Genomic DNA, 21,476 nt, shown 5'->3' with positions numbered 1-21,476 from the left:
TACAGTGCCAGGCCAAGGGGAGGGTTTGGTGTCTGGTGCCCTGGGTTTGGTGATTCCAGAGGGAGGCACAAAAATTAGAGTACCCTTTAAATCTCACATTTAGAGCCTTTGCAGACAACCAAGCTGCCAGGCTAGAAGTCACCCTGGAGATTTTAGAGGAAGCAGCCCTAAGTCGGCCGGACTGCCTCTACTGTCAGGTGGGCTTCTCCAATATATATCTTCCCCTAGATCTACGGTAAAGGAGTAGGGAGCAGATACTTTTATAACTTTTCAAAGCTTGAGCAGAGATGCAAACGAAGAGCAGCCTTCTATTTGCAGGAGGGCCACACACTGGTTCTCAATCTCGTTCTTTCTCCGTCTCCAAAAAGGGACCAAGCCCCTCAGCTGGGCTTTAAATGCGGGGGTTTTGTGCCGAGAATACCGTGGGGCCTGTTCTGGCTTCCAAGAGAAGCTCTTGGAGTGAAAAAGGGCTGGCAGGATAACCGGCAGGGAGCGGGGGAAGCAGGAAGGGACCCTTGGCGGAAAGGACACTGTGCCGCCTCTGAGCCGTAGCCCGGCGGGGCCCCAGCGGGGAGGCGGCACAGCGGGGCGAGGGTTCGGCGGAGATCGACGCCTTCGCGGGCACAAGGAGTGTCCGCGATTGCCCCTGAACCAGGCCCGAGAGGGATTCAAGGCTCTTCCGGTGGAACGTGGGAGGTCTTGGGATAGCCTTCCCCGCAGAATGCAGAGCTGGCAGGAGGCTCCATAAAACCCACTATAACGATGCGGTTTTGAGGGCTGCCCGCTTTGCCCACAACAGAGGGGTTTTCTCGCACCACGAGGGGAGGTGAAACCCATGCCACTCTGACCCCGAGAGGGACAGGCGCGGTATACCCCTTCCGCAATTGATTAACCAGGAGCTCAGGGTCGAGGATAAGGCAGACAATTCCAATTCACAGGTTGCCGGTGACCTCCGGGTCCTCCTTTTCTACCATCTCCAGCCTGTGAGCCGAGGACGCGAGTAACTTTCCTCTTACAGTTCTAGTCTTGCCTTAGCGCGCCCCCACCCCCCCGCCCCCGCAAAAAAAAAAAAAAAAAAAAAAGTCAGGGCCCAGGGGAAGATTGCAAGCTGGAGGTCAGAGACTTCACGGAGCTTGAAAGGAACCCGCGTCTCTAGGTTTTAAAGCAAACAAAGCCGAAAACAACCCAAGCGCCTCTGGCAGTCCACGGGTCAGAGCTCGGTATGTCCAGGGCAGCGCGGGAGCCGAGCGCTCTGCCTCGGGATCATCCCGGGCCAGATCCTGGGCTGGGCCCGCGCTCCTCTGTCTGACTGGCCTTAAGGCAAGAGACCCTAAGTGCACCCTTCTTCTCAGCTGTGGGACCCCTCCAGACTGGGTGGTTGCCTGTAAGGGGCGCCGCCCAGGGCATGGAGGGCGTGGGGCTCAGGTGGAGAGTCAGACGCGCTGGAGGCTGGGCGCTCAATACCGGGCCCCGATCTCAACCGCTCAGCCCCGCGCTCTGCTCTCTACAGGAGTGAAACGTTCCCGGGTCTAGCCGAACGCTGGGGAGGGAGAGTTGGAGAGACCGGAGGCAACCTCCCGCAGTATTACCCCCGGCACGGAAAAATGAGCGTTTCCAGTGTTAGAAACCTCCCGCGGCTGCTGGGAGAGGCCCGCCACGCCGGGCGGCGGGAAAGCACTCGAAATCCCCGCTTGGCCAAGTTGGCCTTTTCTAAAATGATGCCTTAAAAAATAACATGAAACTAAAAACTCCAGGCAAGGCAACGCTTTTCTTCCTCTTTTGATATGGCATCCACTAAATAAAATCCGCTTTTAAGCCACCCAGACTCTAATTTCAAAGGAGCGAATGTTAATTTTACCTTTATGTATATAGATTGCCAGGCAGACTTGTGAGAGATTCTCTCCCTCTTCTGGTCCTCCCTCTAGATTTTAACATATGGAGGATGGTAAAGATGGAGCTGGAGAGCAGGCAGCTCTTCCCACCTGCCACCCCCCCATCCCAACAAACTCCTTGACTCATTTTGGTCGATATTGTTAATTCATAGAACACCCTTTAAAGTTAAGCCTGAAATGCACGTCCCATGACACACTGGGCGAGTGTGTCGGTGATCTCTAGAGAAATCGAAGAGGTGACACACTAAGAACACATTTGAAGGCTCCTTGGGTGCCTGCAGACCATGCCATACGGGTTTTAGTGGACACCATTTCCTGGTACCCATGATTCCATGATCTAAGCCCAGACATGGATATTCCCATGCCTCCCACGCCCAGGTGACCACAATCCCAGGGGTTTGCCACTCAGGACTAAAGTGCTGTTCCTTGAAGACAAGGGTTTTTGAGGTGGAAGGAATCGTGGGGGACTTCATATGATCTTTTTGACACCACGTCCAGTTTTTAGGATCTCATGCCAATTTCTCAGTGTGTTTTTGTCCAGATAGACTAAGCTCTTTGGAGTTAATTAACCTGTGGTCCTACACCGATTAATACAGAGCAAAGACAAGACAGAAAGAGGGGGATTTAGAGAGAGGAGAGGGAAATCAAGTAGAGTGCGTTTAGCGGCATTCCTTTACACAGGTCGGCCACAGTTAGTTACCGACTTTCCAGCTGCGAGGACGCTGTGCGCCATTTACTGTAATTGAATTGCTGTTATAACACCTTTCAGGGGGACAGCAGTGTGTTGCAAAAAAAAAAAAAGTTGCACGCGCGGCCTGCGGCTGCCTATCCTCCTCTTGCAGTCGCCGGCTACCCGCCAGGCAAAGCTGCCCCACGGAGATTGGAGACACAGGGCTCGACGTGCCCCTGGGTGGAGCTGGAGGAACCCAGCCCCTGTGAATCCATCCCGGGCAGTGGAGTGGACGTCTCTCTCGCTTGGCGGAGACTGGAAACGGCGGAGGGACTGAAACCCCAAGTTGAGACTGAATAAGGGACGAGGATAGACCTGGAACTGCAGAAACTGGGAAAATCAATATGCGGTCTGGAGTAATCTCCCTGCCACCAAGGCCTTTGCCCTCACTCCTCCACTGGGTTTGGATATACCCGTGCTTCTCCCGGCCAGGGCTGGTTAGACAGCGCCACCCCCCTCCCCCAATCCCCAGCCTTGGCCTGGCCTCTCCTGGGTACCTGCTTGCCCTTAGGAAATAGGAAGGTTTCCTGCTCAGGGCTTGGAGCCAGAGGTTGGGGACCGATGTTGAGATGCCCCGCGGTGTACTCCCGCGGATCCCACTCCGACTCTGACCGACCTCTCCAGCCTCAGCTTTTGGCCCTTCGGACCAGGGCAAAACCTTGGAGGCGCCAAGACTCAACACCTCGGTCTCTCGGCAACAGCCTCCTGCCTCTTCCACCGCCTGGGACCCGCACCGCCCCCCGCCCCAACTCTTCCTTGCGGCTCCAAACGCCGCCGAAGCAGTGTCTTCGCTAAGATGTCAGGGCCACCTCTTTTCTCTGGTACTCCTATATGGGCGCTGGCTCCTTTCTTCGGCTCTGCACACCTTACTAGGCGCAGAGAGAAAACTATCCATATGTGCATCCTTCCCCCAGCCGCCAGGCCCAGGACAGACAAGGTCTCGATGCTTCCTGTGCAGCCTTTGGCTCAGCTGCCAGGGTAGCAGCAAGTTGGGAGAACTGTGTGTGTGTGTGTAGGGTGTGCGTGCAGGGGGATCTCCCCACCCTACAGCCCCCAGTACAATCTCTGTGGCTATTTTAAAGAGGCTAGGAAAAGAGGAAGGCAAGAACCAAAGGCTGGAATGTATTTCACCAGCCCTGGGAGGTGAGCAGAGTGCAGCAGGATCCAGCACACTGGTTGTCAAGGATAACTCTTAGACTCTAGCATTCTCTGTCTCATCTGTGCAGGTCAACCACAGAAGGCTGAGGTGCTGTCCGCCACTCTGTTCTTCCCCATTCACCAAGCACACTGCGGGGCAGGGGTCAGTGAGGTGTGGGGGGAAAAAAAAACTGTCCGGGGAAGACTGGGACTGAAACCGCAGAGCGATACAGGGTAGAAGGAAAAATAGCTCTGGGGTGGGGGTGGGGGTGGGAGGTGGGGATGGGTGTGGGGCAGAAAGAATGCCATAGGGTCTGGCTCAGCAACTGTGTGTGGAAGACTTATGGCCTTAGTTTGGGGCTCACCAACCTGTATGTGTCTCTGTGTGTGTCGGAGCACATGAGGTGGTAGTGTTGAGTGGGAGACCTGGGACATGGGGGTGGGGGGATGGTGGCTTGGCATCCACCACAGACATTGATGTGACTCCACTTGACCTTCTCTTTTCCTGGGAAATCTTCAGCGTCTTCCCGGGCTTGCTAGACATAAAGTTGCCTTCAGAACCAAAAGAGTCTATTGCACTTGGAGGCATTTGGCAGAGACCCAGAGTGTGCTCTGAGGTCCTGAGAACTGGGGTGCCTTCACTTCTTTCCCTTCACACTACAACACCCCCACCATCAGCATCCTCTTTTCTGCAAAACCAAATTCTTTACCTTTCCTGTGTGGGCAAGAGATGGGATGGGGAAGATACCTGCTGCTGGTCCTCCTGCAGCTGAGAACAGTTTGGGGTGGAGTTGGGGAGGGTGATAATACCTGCAAAACTAGGGGAAATGGATTTGATGGGGAGGCCTTGGGGAATAAATTGCTTCAAAGCTCAGTAGAGGACAGGAGAAAAAAAGTGGGTGCCATCTGTCTGTATTTGGACCCAGTTTAATCTGCAGGAAACCCCAGCTCTTAGGTTTGTGCCTCAGCGTGTCTTGGAGATGGAACAGGTTCATGCCTGCCCGGTTAGTAGCGAGAAGGGAGGAGAGGACCCCAGGGGGATGGGGCTGCAGAGCTCATTCAGGAGTCAAGGGCAAAACCTCATTGTGCTCGCCCAGGGCCAGTAGCAAGGCCTGGGTGGGTCTGTCGGGTCTAAGACCCCTCTTCACCTGGGATCGCAGCCTATGCTGATTTGTGAATGCCTCGCTCCCACCCCACTTCTGGCTCCATCTACTCCCGCAACCCTGACAAAAATCCATATCCTTGCAGTTTTGACCTACTCATCTGTAGACCTTGCTCAAGAGTAATTTTCGCTGGGTATTAACCTTTGTACAACAAAGTTGATTGCCAACAGCTAGAAAAATTCTTTAGGAAAAAAACATGGACAAAAATAGAAATAAGAATACTGGCGTGCCTCATGAGCCAGCAAGTGGCTAAGCACCTTACCTGGCTTATCTCCTTACATCCTCCCAACCCACTCTCCACCCCCCACCAAGAACGTAGGTACTATATTGTCTCCTTTTTTGCTGCTGAAGACACTGAGCCTCAAGGAAATAAGAACCCTAAGTTTAGCCAGCTAGCCTGACCTGGATGGAACAGGGTCAACTTTTCTGAAAGCCAGCTTCCCTCCCAGACTAGACTTGGGAGAGAAACCTGCTCACTAGGAGGGCTAAAGGGAGCCTCTCTCTGGGACAAAGTGGTCCTTTTCTGTATAGCTCTGTCCCAGCCTGTAGGGAGCCAGGAAAGTGTTTTCTACAGGCTCCAGCTCACAGACCATTCAGCTGGGAGGCAGTAACCAGATGGACCAGCGATTCCCATCCAGGGCCCAGCTTGCTGCTGCCAGGGCTAGGAGTCAGTATGACCCTGCACTTGCCATGATTCAGAGGTGAAGCAGAGGTACTTGCTGTGTCATATGTCCCCACAAAAGGAGTGCAGGATAATAATTCCTTTGTGAGAGCCCTTTAAAAGAGCACTTACATTTGTAAGGGGGTTGGGGAGAGAGAAAAAGAAAAGAAAGAACCTCTAATTTTTGGGTATATTTATCCTGGGAGATGAGCACATTTTGGTGGTGGCAAACAGTTCGGTGATTTGCAACATTAGAACAAGTAGTTCTATTTCCAGTATGCTCCCTGTGATGATGGGGAGAGGTACTGATATAAACACAGGCAAGAGTATTTCCTTTTTACTAAGAAGTCCCATTTCCTCGTGGGACTTCAGGAAAATGTTCTCAGGGTGAAACAGAGAGTTGTCCATTTATGTTTCCAGAAGTTCCTGCCTGTGGGTGCTGATGGGGGAACAAATGGCAAGAAGGGACGCACCCCATTTTTTCCCTCTTAATTTACTTCAATGCTCTTTTCACAGATTTCATGAAGAATCCAACTTTAGAACTAATTTTTTTTTTCCAGCTAGGAAAGCAGATTATGCCTTAGGCATAATCATAGCAGACTTATGTAGTAGCAATAATAGAGAAGGATTAATTTTCCTACCAAATTGGTGTAGGTAGTATTTGACCTAACTTTTTTCTTTTCTTTCGGTATTTTTTTTTTTTAATATTCTTGTGAGGGTGAAGCGATTTTGAGAGCACTCTTAGAATCTCTCTCTCTCTCATATATATTACTTCTCTGTGAGGCTAAGCATCTAATTTTTTTTAAGGCTGATGTGGAAAAAAAAATCCTTGTACCTAGTTAGTCATTTTTTAAAAAAAATTCACAGCAGCAAAATGACAGACAGCTTTCAAATCTTCAACTTGTAGGAGGGAACCCCAATGTGTATTACTCATCTGGAAGAAAATGGTCAGCGTGGGTCAGTCAGTCCTAGGGGAATATTGTAAATCAAGATCAGCTGTGCCTTCCTGGTGACACTCCAGGCCTATTCTGCTTTTAGAACCTCCTGGCTTGGGAAGTGGATCATGCAGGCCAGGGGGAGGTGGAAGCATGGGTGGGGCCGTGGGTGTAGCATGAAGAATACAGAAATCTAGTAGGAGGGGGAAAGAGAGATTATTTTCCTGCTCTCCATGGAAACTTTTTCACTTATGTGTCTATTGCACGCCCACTAATTGAGTAGGTAGGATGTTCCCAGCATGGTACAAGACACTTGTGGATACAAAGATTAGTAAGTCCTGGCCTCAAGGAGTTTTCAAGTCTGTGGGGGTGAAGCAAGCAAACATGACATCATCATACTCGCTGATAACAGGTACAAAGATCTTTGGAAGCTTGAAAGAAGGTGGTTCTTCCTGCTTCAGAAAACCACCTGGGAAAACTGTCAATAGTGAAGGTGATTTAATCTGGGATTCAGAAGGTGTGGGAGGTGGAGCAGAACAAGGATGGGGAGAAGAAAGAAATGGGAACTCCAGGGGGAGGGAGGCACAGAGTAAAGGTAGGAACATTCAGACCAGGTTTTGATTTCTCTGAAGGACAATCATGTTTAGTTTCTTGGATTATTGAGGTTTGTGTGAAGAAGCTATGGGTTTCTCACATCTAATTCTTAATTAGAATGTGTCTTCCTCCGCCCTGTCATTCTCATGATGGGTAGGGGCAGTGGATTTGAAATGGTTTCCAAGAGAATGGAGGTTCTTTTTAGTCTGATGGATGAGCCACATTTAGATTTCCTTCTAGAGTGAGTACATTGAGCTCCTTGTGTCCTGGACATTTAACTGAAGTTTTAAGACAGAGAAAGCCACGTAGAAGTGGACAAGGTTGTGAAAATATGAGACAGTATTAGTACAAGGAGCATTGTGTTCCCCTGCTTCAAATTCCTGCCAGGATGTATTCCTAACTTTGCATGTGTGCCAGAAGTTTGGGTACCATTGGCTTCCTCTTCAGTGCTTATGCTTCTCTCAGAACAGATGAAACATGCTGTTTTGGTTAGTTCTATGTGTCTCTCTCTCCCTTGGGGCTGGAAGCCCCTCAGAGGCTGGGAGTAGAACTGTTTCACTTATATTCCCAGCTCCTGGCACGGCGCCAGGCACATAATAAGGGCTCAGTCAGTTCTAAATGAATGAACAATGCAAATGTAAGGCTTTTACCTTGTGTTCATGATAGCTGGAGAATCTGAATATCTTTTTATGTTTATCATTTAGAGTTTTTAATTATGATTGCAAAAAGTAATCACAATTACAACTAGTTCTAATAAAAACCAGTTCGTATGGTGGGACTAATCTGTTGAGGTAAAAACCATGAGCACAATAGTTATTAAACTGTGTCCTCTGCCTTGACTTTGGATAGTCACCTCCAAGAAACTCAAGAGCCACAGGGTTGTAAACAAAAGGCTTCAAATCCATGTTGTCCAGTGCTCTGGTTACCTCTCAGCATGAGGATTAGTCTTCACTATGCTCCCTATCTTAATCTTCATACCTTCAGAACCATAGTAACTTCTCATACAACCCAAACTCACTTTTTGCATATATTCTGCTGTGGTTATTTTGTTGTCATTTGATATGCAATTTGAACATTGGCCAACATACTTTCTTAGTCAGACTACAGTGAGGTTAGGATTCTTCTTCCTATGGCTTCTATATAACTTTTGGATGACCTAAGAAATGGCAATAATCTGGGTTCTTAAAAGTCAATGTCTTATGGCCCCTTGCCTAGGGAGAGGGCAAGATCTATGTCAGAACAGGAATTAATCTAAGATGTTTTCATGCCCTTCTTTTGCACCGCTGCTCTGTGTTAGCATTTTCCAGTGTAGGCACCAATTAGATCTTGGAAACAAGCATGAAGAAAAGCATAAAATGAGATCAAAACATGATCAGCTCCCTCTGAATTCTACCTTATGTTTTAGCCAGTCTATTGGCTCCTTGGCTTGGAGTAATTTCAAATTCCCACTGGCTTAGTGGCAAGATGTCTTCTCATTCTTTTCTAAATACACTCTTTCTAAAAAAAAACCCAAAAAACAAACAAACAAAAAAAAACCAAAAACCTCCCCACCACCTTCTCTCTCTTGTGAATTCTCTTTTTAGAATTTATATTGCAAAGAAATTCACAAGTGAAATAGAATACATTTTTGAGCACTATGCTTATTGTCATTCCTAGCTCTAGGGAGAAGTAGAAATTTTCAGTAAAGAAGTTTATAGTTTTTGTTTGCTTTTAGCTGAGGGGGCCATGTTAGTCTTGATAGTCATCTCAGAGATACCATGTTTTGGTATTCAGACAGCCGAGGTACTGTACAAATATCATCCAGCCATGAGTCCATGACTCAAAAAAAAAAAAAAAAAAAAGGCAAAATTTTGAGGGCTGTGGGCCTCTAGGGGTAAGGATGTGTTAAGTTCTATCAGTAATATCAAAGTATGATTCCAGAGAGCCCAGGGAGAGAGATTCAAATGGGATTGGATGATACAAATGCAAAAGATAGGTAATCCAGCTTTAGATCAGATGGCAGCCCTTTGCATGCTAGTGGCTCTGTGAAGACTATAAAAAGTGGAACTGTGTGTGATTGGGTCATTTTATTATACAACAGCAATTGAAGAACCATTGTAAATCAACTGTAATTTTTAAAAAAAGTAGAGATTTCGCCTTTGAGATTCTAATGGGAAACCAACATAGTAACCTCTTCCACCTTGGAGGATTGTATTCATGCTCCACATGTTTACACCTGGGAATCTAAATAAATATTAAAATTAATGTAATATTAATCTATTATTCTATTATTATTATTATTATCAATCTATTATTCTCTCTCTCTCTCTCTCTTTTTTTTTTTTTTTTGGTCTTTCTTAGGGCTGCATCCATGGCATATGTAGGTTCCCAGGCTCGGGGTCCAATTGGAGCTGTAGCTGTCAGCCTATGCTACAGCCACAGCCAGAGCAATGCCAGATCTGAGCCTACACCAGATGTGGTGTCTGGAACCTACTCCACAGCTCACAGCAAAGCCGGATCTTTAACCCACTGAGCGAGGCCAGGGGTTGAACCTGCATCCTCATGGATACTAGTCAGATTTGCTTCCACTGAGCCATGACAGGAACTCCCTCAATCTCTTATTCTTGATGCAAACATTCCTAAGAAATAATAAGAAAGAAAATGGTACACTCATCAATTGAAAGAATTAAAATTAATTGTATTTAAAACTGGTTGTGCCAATATGTTTCCTTTTGTATAAAGTATGGCTGCCTGTGCCTTCTGTACTTCCATGAGATGGCCTGTGAGGATCTTCCATGGTAGACAATGAAAAAAATTCTTCCTATGTTGCCAATTTAGTGAGCATAAATTACTGGGAACTTTATATGGAATAAATTATGTTCTTAAGCCTTCTCAGATGTGCAGCCAATAGAGATTTTAAAGCAGAAAAGGAAATGCAAAATTTAGCTCGAAGGGGCATTTGTTGTGTTTGGAACCCTCTCTGGGGTTGTTTCCTCTTCACCTCTGTGAGGGGATTACAGGGGCTGCATCCCAACCCGAGGCTTTCTTAGCCACACACCGCTCTTCAGAAACCTGCATGTGGTTTGCTTCTTAGATTTAAATAAAGCAACCAGGAATATTGCAATTTGATGTGGCAGTGGGTCCAAGGAGAAAAATGAAGAACTCTACTCGAGTCACAGACAGGACAAAGAGGGAAGGTGTCACTGACCCCAAATATGCCATTACCCGACTCATGTGCTTTTGTTGAGAACCCTGTGCTACCATCTTTTTTTGTATGACCATTGTAAGTGCAATTCATGGGTACTTGTAAATGCAAGGTAAGTTTAATTGATTTGTGGCTTTCCACATTGCTGACGATGAAGTGGTGCTTTGGCTGTTGAAAGGTGAGGGGAGCTTGATTTCAATGCAGAGATGAGATGCTGCATTCTCTACACTGACAGATGGAAATTCCGCTTCAGAGTTCATTATTCAATGTGAAAGACAATAGTGAAAATTTGAATCTTCGAAACAGTTCAACAGGTCAAAATACAGTCAGACCATTAAAAGTTAAATGAATTGCAGTGTGGAAAATCATTGGTAAACGCATACATGTGGCAATTTCTAGGTTCCCTGATGATCTTTTTTTTATAGCCTTTTCTGTGTCATCTTAAGTTTTTCTCACTCTCTTTGAGCTACAAAAGTGCCCAGCTAGAACTTTGGGTCTATGTAATACCTGGCACATGAATGGAAAATAGCATTCCTCATCCAAAGATACCAAATATCTTAATGAGGGTTGATGCTTTCTGGGTCTCCTATGTAGAGATCAAAACCACATGGCAACATATAGTTTATTAGTAGAAAATTAAGTTGCAACAGAACACAAATTAGTCAAAAATGTGTATGATTTTTTTTCAAAGGTTCCTTTCTAATCAACCCCCCTCCATGGTTTTCAAATTATATACATGGATTCTCTGACGGTCCTCTCTTTGAAGGGTGGAGCCTATTTCCCAGAAATAACATAGAACTTTGGAGATGGCATAATAAAAAGCAATTGTGGCTTCTGATTCAGATGTAGGCTCCCTTGTTTTCTCTGACTCTTGGAAACCTTACAGAAAGGTCCACATGGCAAGGAACTGAAATCACTACCAAGAGCCAGTGAGGAACCAAGGCCTGTCAACAGCTAGGAGAGTGAACTTGGAACCAGACTCGCAACCCTAGCTGGTCTTAAGATGACTTCAGCTCCAGCCAATAGCATGTCTGAAACCTCAGGAGAGACCCAGAAGCAAAAGCACTTCACTAAATTGTTCCCATAACCCCGAGCACTAAATGTTCTTTGTTTTAACCATAAGTTGGGGGTTAATTTGTTGTACAATAATAGATAACTAATACATCCCTAGGAAGTAATTGCATAGTGTCTGGCATTGGCTAGAAATCTAATAAATATTTGTTGAGTTTATGAATTAAAATGAATAAATGAAAAGTTTAATTCCATATCATCCCCTATTTTATAGCCTTTTAAAAACTAGCTTCACTGAAGAGTATTTCTGGGAGAGAAATCTTTTTAATAATTAAAAATTCAATCATGCAACAAATGTTTATTGCTGTTACTATTTGTCAATGAACTACTTGTCCATTATGAAATACTTCTGAGCCCATTTGAGCATCTGCCAAGCTTTTATAAAGAAATAGTTACTGAAGCGCTCTCTGCTTAAAGAATTGAGGAACAAAGGTTGGTGTTAGGTAGACACAGTGACCGAAAAAAGTGAAAGATTAGTGAAAGGACAGAAGTTATTTCTACACTGACATACTCAAGGTATTTATAGGTGAGAATGAGACCAATCATTGAACTGAAGGATATGAGTAGTGTAAGACATTCAACAGTGAATGTGAGCAACGTAGGAGAATGTCTCTCATTCATCTTCTCTGTGGTGTGATGTGTGACTGCAGCTGGCTTTTGGGTCAAAAAATCTGACTCAGAATCTCACCTCTTCCATTTACCAAGTGTGAGAACTTAAATAACGCATTTAATCCGTTGGAGTCTTGTTTTCTTCATCTACACATTAAGTAAACAAATAGTACGACATAGGATTTTTAAAAAGACAGGACATGTAAAAGGGTTAACCTACTACCTGGCCTGTAGGAGGCACTTCAGAAATTGTTAGCTACTTTTCTTAGAATGTGTTGTCATGTTTCCTTCATTATTAGACCACATTATCGCTCACATGAACCTCCCTGTCTTTTTACCCATGTGCAATATGTTGAGACGTCTGAAAATCTGGAGTCAAGGATTGCAATTAGAACATGGTTGGACTTCTCTGCTACCCTAGGAGGAGGCTGGTAATGTGGGATAAAGGGAGCACTGACACATTTACAGTGTTTAAGACTGGAATCTGGAGAAGATGCTGAACACTCATGCTACTGCTCTTTCGGCTCCATGTGGCTTCTGTTTAGGTGTAGTTCTGCCTTTTGATTGGTCTCTTTAAGGGACCAAATGCATTTGGAGGCTCCTCTTGCACTGTCAAGGTGATCTTGATGGTTGGTCCTACATACCTCTAAGCTGCAATTCTGAGATTTGGGCCATGGCAGAAATAGCTCGACCAAAAGATTTCAGAGCTATTTAGCGAAAGAGTCAAGTCAAGAAGTGGTCACCACTCACCACTTGGCTGCTTGACCTTGACTTGGTCATTCTTGAAACTGTGTGAGCCCTCTGCATATTCTCTGCTCTTTTCTCTTTATCTTGTTAACCCTTCATACTCAGTCAGTTTCTTCTTCCACTCTCACCCACCACAGTAATCTCCCTCATTTCCCCTTTCTCCTTTCCCTTCTATCCACCTCCCACTCAGAGTGAGATAGGAGAGAAGAAAACCAGGAGTGGGACTGGAATCATTCTGGTTCCTCCCTTTCTTTTCTTCACCTTACTCTGTGCTTCCCTTATAGAGGCATTCTGGAATTATGCCAAGCAAGTGAGTTTTCAGGTAGATTTTGTTATAGTTTAGGAAGAGATCTAAGGCTTCTGTAAGGATCAATAAAACATATTCAAGTCTTTTACTTTTATTTTTTAAATTTTTTTTTGTCTTTTTTTTAGGGCCACACCCATGGCATATGCAGATTCCCAGGCTAGGGGTCCAATTGGAGCTGGCCTACACCACAGCCACAGCAATGCCAGATCTGAGCCGCATCTGCGACCTACACCACAGCTCACAGCAACACCAGATCGCTGACCCACTGAGGGATCTAACTCACAACCTCATGGTTCCTAGTTGGATTCGTTTCTGCTGCGCCACGACAGGAACTCCTTATATTGAAGTCTTTTAGTAAAGTGGACAAAGATACCTTTTTCACTTGCCTTCCTCTTTGGCTAGAAACACACCATTTTTCTTTTTCTCAACCTTTGGTATTTTCCTTGAACAAGCCTTCTGATCTCTGGCAACAAAATAAAACATGAATACATAAAGCTGACAAAATATCAACCAGTTTGAACATACTCCTTGGTTATGAGAGTAAAGACATAATGTGGGGAGTTTCCATCGTGGCACAGTGGTTAACAAATCTGACTAGGAACCATGAGGTTGAGGGTTCAGTCCCTGCCCTTGCTCAGTGGGTTAACGATCCGGCATTGCCGTGGGCTGTGGTGTAGGTTGCAGACATGGCTCGGATCCCGCGTTGCTGTGGCTCTGGCGTAGGCTGGTGGCTACAGCTCTGATTCGACCCCTAGCCTGGGAACCTCCATATGCCGTGGGAGCGGCCCAAGAAATAGCAAAAAGACAAAAAAAAAAAAAAAAAAAAAAAAAGACATAATGTGCAGAGTCAGGACTATGAAGTTATTTATTCGATTTATTAAAATGTACTTGTTATTCAAGCCCTTTGGGACACATCTGCAAATAAATATCACTAATAAATTAAATGCAACAGCTAATTATATTAAACCTCCATTTCTAATTTGTATACTTTTAAATTAACATGTCTTTCAAGTTTTACTCCCACTTTTTTATATTTAGTAAGATAAAACACATCTTTTAATTTATTTTTTATAGTCCTGGTGGGAGGAATTGAAAGACAATATTTAAGAAAATTTTGTAGGAGTTCCCATCGTGGCGCAGTGGTTAACAAATCTGACTGGGAACCATGAGGTTGCGGGTTCAGTCCCTGCCCTTGCTCAGTGCGTTAATGATCCCGAGTTGGCGTGAGCTGTGGTGTAGGTTGCAGACATGGCTCATGATCCCGCGTTGCTGTGGCTCTGGCGTAGGCTGGCGGCTACAGCTCTGATTTGATCCCTAGCCTGGGAACCTCCATATGCCACGGGATCAGCCCAAGAAATAGCAAAAAAAAAGACAAAAACAAACAAACAAACAAAAAGAAAATTTTGTAGAATGACTCTTCCTGGAGATAGAGAAACTCTATGGGGCCTCTCCTTAATCCCTGTCTCTCCCTGCAACTTATAAAGAAAAACTATCCTAGCAGATCTGTAGGGTTCATGGCTTCTTTTTTGCTCTATATCCATTATTTCAGCATAGAAAACATATGCATGGCAATTGCAGCAAGTGAGAGTTGAGAGAAAAAGTGGAAATGATTGTATTAGTCAGTATAAGTAGGTTATGATACTGTAACAAATTAGAACTGAAATATTTATTGTTTTTAAAAAATGAAGGCTTATTTCTTATTCATACTACATATCAGTTTCAGGTTGGCAAGGGGATTCTGTTCCAAGTACCTCCTTGAGGTCCACGACGATGGAGGCTCAATCATCTATGATTGGACCATCTTGAATTAATGGCATCCTCTGCGGCCATAGCAGAGGAAGAGAATACTGGAGGGTATCAAGACCAGAAGTAACATGTGTGTCTTTTTTTTTTTATATCTTGTTGGCCATAACTGGTCACCTGGCCAAGCATAACTCCAAGAAATCTGAGAAATGTGGTTCTTTATGTTCTTGGAAGGGAGAGAAAAGCCAGATATTGTGAGTACCAGCAATGTCCACCATATTGCATAATTCAGTCCCATCAAGGAAACCAACGACTAGAAGGGCCTGTATCCTAGGTCACAAAATACACTAGTGGCAGAGTCAATACTAGAATTCAGCTCTTTTGATTCAAGGTATTATTTCTGCTGCCATTTTTACAGTAGTTAACTCTTTATCTCCATCGGAGTTGATGGCACGAGGGTATTGCAGAACTACAGAGTACATGGGCTATATCATCACTTGTGAATGAAGAATGATCACCTAACTAACAGAATCTGAATAGAAGCTGGCTTGATCAAAAGGAGAATGTACTACCTCTGATAATGGAAAAGAACAGAGAAGAGCTAAATACATAAATAACACCCCTAGGAAACATTTTAAAAAATCTTTATGTCTGCATTCATGGCATATGGAAATTTGCAGGCCAGGGACTGAATCTACAGCACAGCTGCAATCTATGCCACAGCTGTGGCAATGCCAGATCCTTTAACCCACTGTGCCAGGCCAGGGATGGAACCTTTGCTTCCACAGTGACCAGAGGTGCTGCAGTCAGATTCTTAACCCACTGTGCCACAGTGGGAACTCTGGAAACTGTTCTTTTATCTTTAGCTTTGCTTTTCCTTCTCACGTAGACTCTCTTCATGTGGCAACAAAGATGGCTACGAGTACCTCAAAGATTATATTTAGTAGTTTAGCTTTTTTTTTTTTTTTCCCCCTCAGACGTTACATCAAACATTTCAATGCTGACATCTATAGGTCTTGATTGGGTCATGTGCCCAGCCTTGGAAAAATTACCATCATTTTGATTGGTTGGGCTTTGGTTACTTGCCTACTGCTGGACCCAAGTCCCTAACTCTTAAGGACTGAGAATACAGAAAGGAGGTGGCGTCCTAATGGAAAATCAAGCTTCTATTACATAAAGAGGGAATGAATGCTGGGCAGAAAAAAATTACAGATATCTCTTCTAGTACTCAACTATATCCTTGAGTACTCAATAAATGCAGGAGAGAACATAAATTATTACAGGCAAGGGTGTTATTTTATGTTGAAAGCAAAGAGAGTTAGGATACAAAGGACGTGGAAAAATCGGTAGATGAAATTGGATCTCAAGTTACCTTCTTCTCTTTTAACACTACGTTTCCCCAAAGCTTTGCACATGTAATAGAGGTAGATAACATCTTTTACACTTTCTTTCTTTTTCTTCTGTCTTTCTTTCTTTTTTGGGGAGAGTGGGGGGGCTGCACCTGCAACATATGGAGATTCCCAGGGTAGCAGCTGAATTAGAGCTGCAGCTACTGGCCTACACTACAGCCACAGCAATGCTGGATCCAAGCCACATCTGTGACCTATGCTGGATCCTTAGCTCACTGAGCGAGGCCAAGGATCAAACCCCCATCTTCATGGATACTAGCTGGATGCTTAATCTGCTGAGCCACAATAGGAATTCCCCACATTTTCATTTTTTATAGAAAGATATATTGGGGGGAGGTGTATAGGCTATAAAACAAAATTTTAAAGCCTTACAAATGATCAATATTCTCCAAGGAAATAAATAGAGAGACCATGGTCTACTCTTTAGGTGAGTTCAAGTTTTACTGCCCAGGAAACCCCTGTTATTCAAATGGGTTTACCTTTGCTTAATCTGTAAGCAGTTCTGGTTCCAAGCACCACTGTGTTCAGAAGAGGAAACTTGTCTTTGATCTTCTTTTTCTTTTTGTCTTGTTAGGGCCACACCTGCGGCATATGGAGGTTCCCAGGCTAGGGATCTAATCAGAGCTGTAGCCACTGGCCTAGGCCAGAGCCACAGCAATGCCAGATCCGAGCCACGTCTGCGACCTATACCACAGCTCATGGCAATGCCAGATCCTTAACCCACTGAGCGAGGCCAGGGATTGAACCTGCAACCTCATGGTTCCTAGTCAGATTCGTTTCCGCTGCGCCACGACAGGAGCTCCTATTCTTCTTTCCATGGGTGCCAATCACAGTTTCTCCAAGCCTGGAGTTCAGTTATGGTACTGCCACTTCCCTCTTCAAATCACAGTGATTTATCTGTGTGGGAGAAGTCCATCATTTTCACCCACTTATCATATCTGGTTTGGTAGACCTCATTTTAAACCATCATACATAAAATATTCCTTAAATACCAATGAAATTCATAAAAATACACCAAGAGACAGTGCCTGTAAATAAATGCTACCCACTGATGTTTGTATAGCACATTTCTCTCTCCAGCATTCTTGCATGTAAACCACCTCACTTGATCATCTTGGGAACAGTGGAAGGCAGACAGGGCAGATAAGAATATTATTATTCTCATATAAAAATTATGAAACAGAGATGGAGTGATCTACTCAAACTGATAATTACTATGACTTTTCAGATGCCAGACCTCAGGTTTTCCCACAAGACTTATCTGAATTTGGGTGAGGACTGTATTGTTGGCTAGAAGGTAAGAGGAAAAACTCAGAAATTAAATATATTTTATTCATTTGAAGGGGATTTGAAGACTGGCTCTGCTGATTGATAGTTACATGGCCTTGGGCAAATTTCTTAATCATATAGTCTCAAATTACTCAGCTGTATTGTTTTAATTTCCCATACCTCACAGGAATCTGGTGATGATTAAATGAGATAATACATGGACAGTGCTTAGCAGAGCTTCCATATGTAAATACTGCTTTAATGTGCTGGTTATTATTGTTATCATACATTTCTAAATGCATATTTAACCTTCATTCACAAAGAGAAATAAAGAACTAAATAATTCACTCAGATTGCTCCATGCTTCTGCTTCTATTACCTACATCTCCTGGGTATGGGTAAAATGGGAGTGTGAATTGCCTGAATCAGTCTTTTACTTCACTATGCTTGGGTTAAACTGCTTAATCTATTTTTGTCCCATTCCAAGTATCCACCATAAAGCCAAGTACATATTATTTGTACTCAAAAGATTATAAGGTTAATACTATTTTGCAAATTCTAGGAGGTAAGTTTAAACTCTGCAATATGATTAAACAATAAACTTTTGATTTGTTTAAAAACCACCACCACCCATGGAGTCCTTGGGTTTTTTTTTTTTTTTTTGTCTTTTGTCCTTTTAGGGCCACACCCATGGCATATGGAGATTCCCAGGCTTTAGGTCTAACGTGAGCTGTAGCTGCTGGCCTATGCCACAACCACAGCAATGCCAGATCCGAGTCTTCGACCTACACCACAGCTCATGGCAATGCCGGATCCTTAACCCACTGAGTGAGGCCAGGGATGGAACCCAAAACCCCTTGGGTTCCATCCCTGGTCAGATTCGTTTCTGCTGCGCCATGATGGATACTCCGTTTTTTGTTTTGTTTTGTTTTGTTTTGTTTTGTTTTAGATTAAATGATCCTCAAAGAAACTATTTCTCCCATTTTACTTAGCTTTGCACTTTTCCCAATTCAGACTGCATTACAGATTTTCCCAGTGTTCATTTTATAAAAGACATACCAACTATTTCCGCATAACACCAATACAGTTCTTCTGTCATGCTGGTGTTTGACTATAATAGCCAAAACATCCATTTCACTTAGGCAGACTCTCACCAGTGGGTGATTTTGTAAAGTAAAGGCAAATGGAAGTAAAAAGCATGATTCTGAGAAGAGGCAGGCTTTCTTATTGGTCTTGATGTTTTTCTTTCATCCATTCAGTGTGTCAGAATTGGAGCTCAGTGATGGAGAGCAGTGGTCCATGGGCAAGACCAAATCCCTGCCAAGAGGATCTTGCAGTCTAGTGGTAGAGACAGAGAGTAAGCAGATAATGAAAAATGGCCCCTGAAAGATGGGGGCTGTGCGTGCATGTACCTAACTTAGATTTGGGGAATTTTTCTCAGAAGTATGACATCTAAGCAGAGAACTGATGGATGTTTGTGAGTGAGTCAAGTCGGGGTTTGGTAGGGAGAGAGAAGAGGCAACTATTTCAGCCCAAGGGAAGAGCAGATGCAAGGACTGGAGGAGAGAGTAAACTTAGCTGGATTATGGAGCACAGAATTTAAGGAGAAACCTGGCAGGAGAGAAAGCAGAAGAAAGGTTAGAAACCGAAATGGGGAGAGAGCATAAGAATGGAAGGTTCTTTCATTCCTCTTTAAATCCTTGCTTGGGGAAATGACCCCTAATGTCCTGCTCTCCCCCAGGGAAAAAATGATTTCTCTTAAAACCCAGGCTTTCTGGGGAATTGAAGGAAATTAACAACAGCTGAGCACTCTTATGTACCAGGCACAGTTTTAGTTACTTTATATTGATTTAAACTGAACAGAATCCTATGTGATAGATAATATTGTTCTACCTATTTTATAGATGAGGCTACTGAGGCACGGGGAGTGAAATGATCTGCCTAAGGAACTCAGCTGATGAAGGCAGAGCCAGGACTGACACCCAGGAAGCCTGGCTCCAGAGACTGTCCCCTCCATCAGGAGTGCTTGTAGCAGTGAGTTGATTCAGGAATGCCTTGTAGAGCTTCCAGCAGTGCCAGAGCACTGTAGAAAACTCTCCTGACATTAATATAAGTTTATGCTCTTTCATATATTTTTACAATTTTCAGCCAGGAAAATATTTTAATAAGACTGACTTAGGAACATTGGCGTGCCCTGGTGGCTCATTAGGTTAAGGATCTGGCACTGTCAATACTGTGACTCCAGTCGCTGTTGTGACACGGGTTCCATCCTCGGTCCTGGAATTTCTGCATGCTGAGGGCACGGCCAAAAACAACAACAACAACAACAACAACAAAAAAAAAACCCAAGAAACAAAACCAAAAAAACCCCCATGCTTATGAAAATAATGATGTCTTCAAGTTCAAGTTATAACTGCTATGGGAAGTTATGGTGTTTTACCATGAAGGGACTTCCAGATACCTTTTACATTTACTTTTGCTTTTTCTTTAACATGGGTGATGAAACCAGACAAGTCACTGTCCCCTGAAGTCAGTAACACTTCCTGGTTTCCAGGAGGTGACAACGATGACTTTTCAGCACTGTTACACTTTGTGGAAAATCAAGGATGAGGTTTTATTTTGACTTATTCAGGATTTTATTTTGCTTGGTAAATTTGCAAAGCAAAATGTCTCATTTTTTTTTTTGGTAGATGGTGTGATATTCTCTCGTCCACAAATGAAAATGCAGGCTCCAGTCACACCAGAAATGCCTTTTGGGGTATCTCCTTTAGAAGTTCATACATTAGAATGTCAAAGGTGTAATATTGCTTTTGATGCACCTGTGGTGGCATCAAGTGAAATTCTAAAGAATACACTACATTTTCAAGGGAAAAAAAAGTTAAAGAGGTGGGGCAGATTAAATTTAAAAAGTTAAATTTAAGAAGAGGTGGGGTAGAAGCTGAATTTAAGCTATGATATCTTTATCTAAGGAGTTTGTTGCTGACCTTCACCATGACAACCTCAGAATTAACATTCCCTTGCTCACAGGTACATGCATTCACAACTTCTGACTAAACCCTAGTGTCCGCTGGGAAAAAGAAAGTCTTGCCTGTTAGCTGTTTTCAAGTGTGGCAGATCTACTCTGAGAATAACAGTCAAAAGAGGAGATCAGATTAAAACAAAACCACTGTATAATATTTATATTGTCAGGAAAATGGTTTTTTGAGAAATATTTTAGGAACGACTATAATTGGTTCCTGCAATGGTTTGTTTTGCATTGTTTAAATTTTTTTTTTGTCCCTGTCAAAAAACATTTGTCATATTAGATCAGGTCATTTGAGCTTTATATTCTATTTACACTTTCCTTCTAGGACATGTGAGCATGGGCAAACACTTTTTAATTATCCTGGTCAAGTCTGGGGGACATCTTTTTGTTGACCCCACTTGTAATCAACTGTGATCTTCTAGAAGCAGGCGAATTGATTACTTCTATCTTCCCCAACTAGCCAGAAGAGTGAGTTGTACGCTATTCTGGCCCTCAGAAAAATCCAGCTCAGGGATTGATTTTATGATGGCCTATGGCAGCAAATTCCTCAGAATGAATTCTACCAGGTGAAGAAGTATTTCTTCTAACTTGCTTTAAATTCCCTTAGCATTAACTTCGCCAAGTGGTCCAGTCTTTTATGGGACAATGCAATAAGAATCTATCCATCTTACTGCCCACTACCTATCTTTAATGCCTAAGTAAACCTCTCTTATTTTCCAGCCCAGACTTAGTAATTTTAACTTTTGAAGTCTCTCATCATGAGTGAATCTACACTTCACTTGATTTCTTGCTCTGTTCTGGAGCTCTGCCATCCCTGAACAACATCCTTTAAGGTGAGAAAGTGAAAAATGGAGACAATAATGCAGATGAACATGTATGATTCTCCTCTGCGATGCTACTGGACTATGTGCTCTCTTACATTTTTTTTAATCTTGATTTCTCTGCACATAAAAGGGAAATTCATGGAAGACAGTGGAAAGTTGCCTTGAAAAAAATATTT

The 21,476-nt window shown here is 43.8% G+C and overlaps 1 protein-coding gene across 1 annotated transcript in view; it reads left to right on the top strand.

Annotated features, from left to right (window-relative positions):
• Nucleotides 1–20,609, top strand: part of LOC110261756 (microtubule-associated protein tau-like) — a 33,479-nt gene extending 12,870 nt beyond the window's left edge. The window contains exons 3-4 of the mRNA XM_021100068.1: nucleotides 18,711–18,808; nucleotides 19,356–20,609. Coding sequence (XP_020955727.1) covers nucleotides 18,711–18,808; nucleotides 19,356–19,387 — 130 coding nt within the window. The 3' untranslated portion in view covers nucleotides 19,388–20,609. The remainder of the gene's footprint in view (nucleotides 1–18,710; nucleotides 18,809–19,355) is intronic.

The sequence above is a fragment of the Sus scrofa genome, chromosome 7, assembly GCF_000003025.6.
Source record: "Sus scrofa isolate TJ Tabasco breed Duroc chromosome 7, Sscrofa11.1, whole genome shotgun sequence".
NCBI lineage: Eukaryota > Metazoa > Chordata > Mammalia > Artiodactyla > Suidae > Sus > Sus scrofa.
The sequence above is the reverse complement of the archived record's forward strand: the minus strand, read 5'-3'. Positions and strand labels throughout refer to the sequence as shown.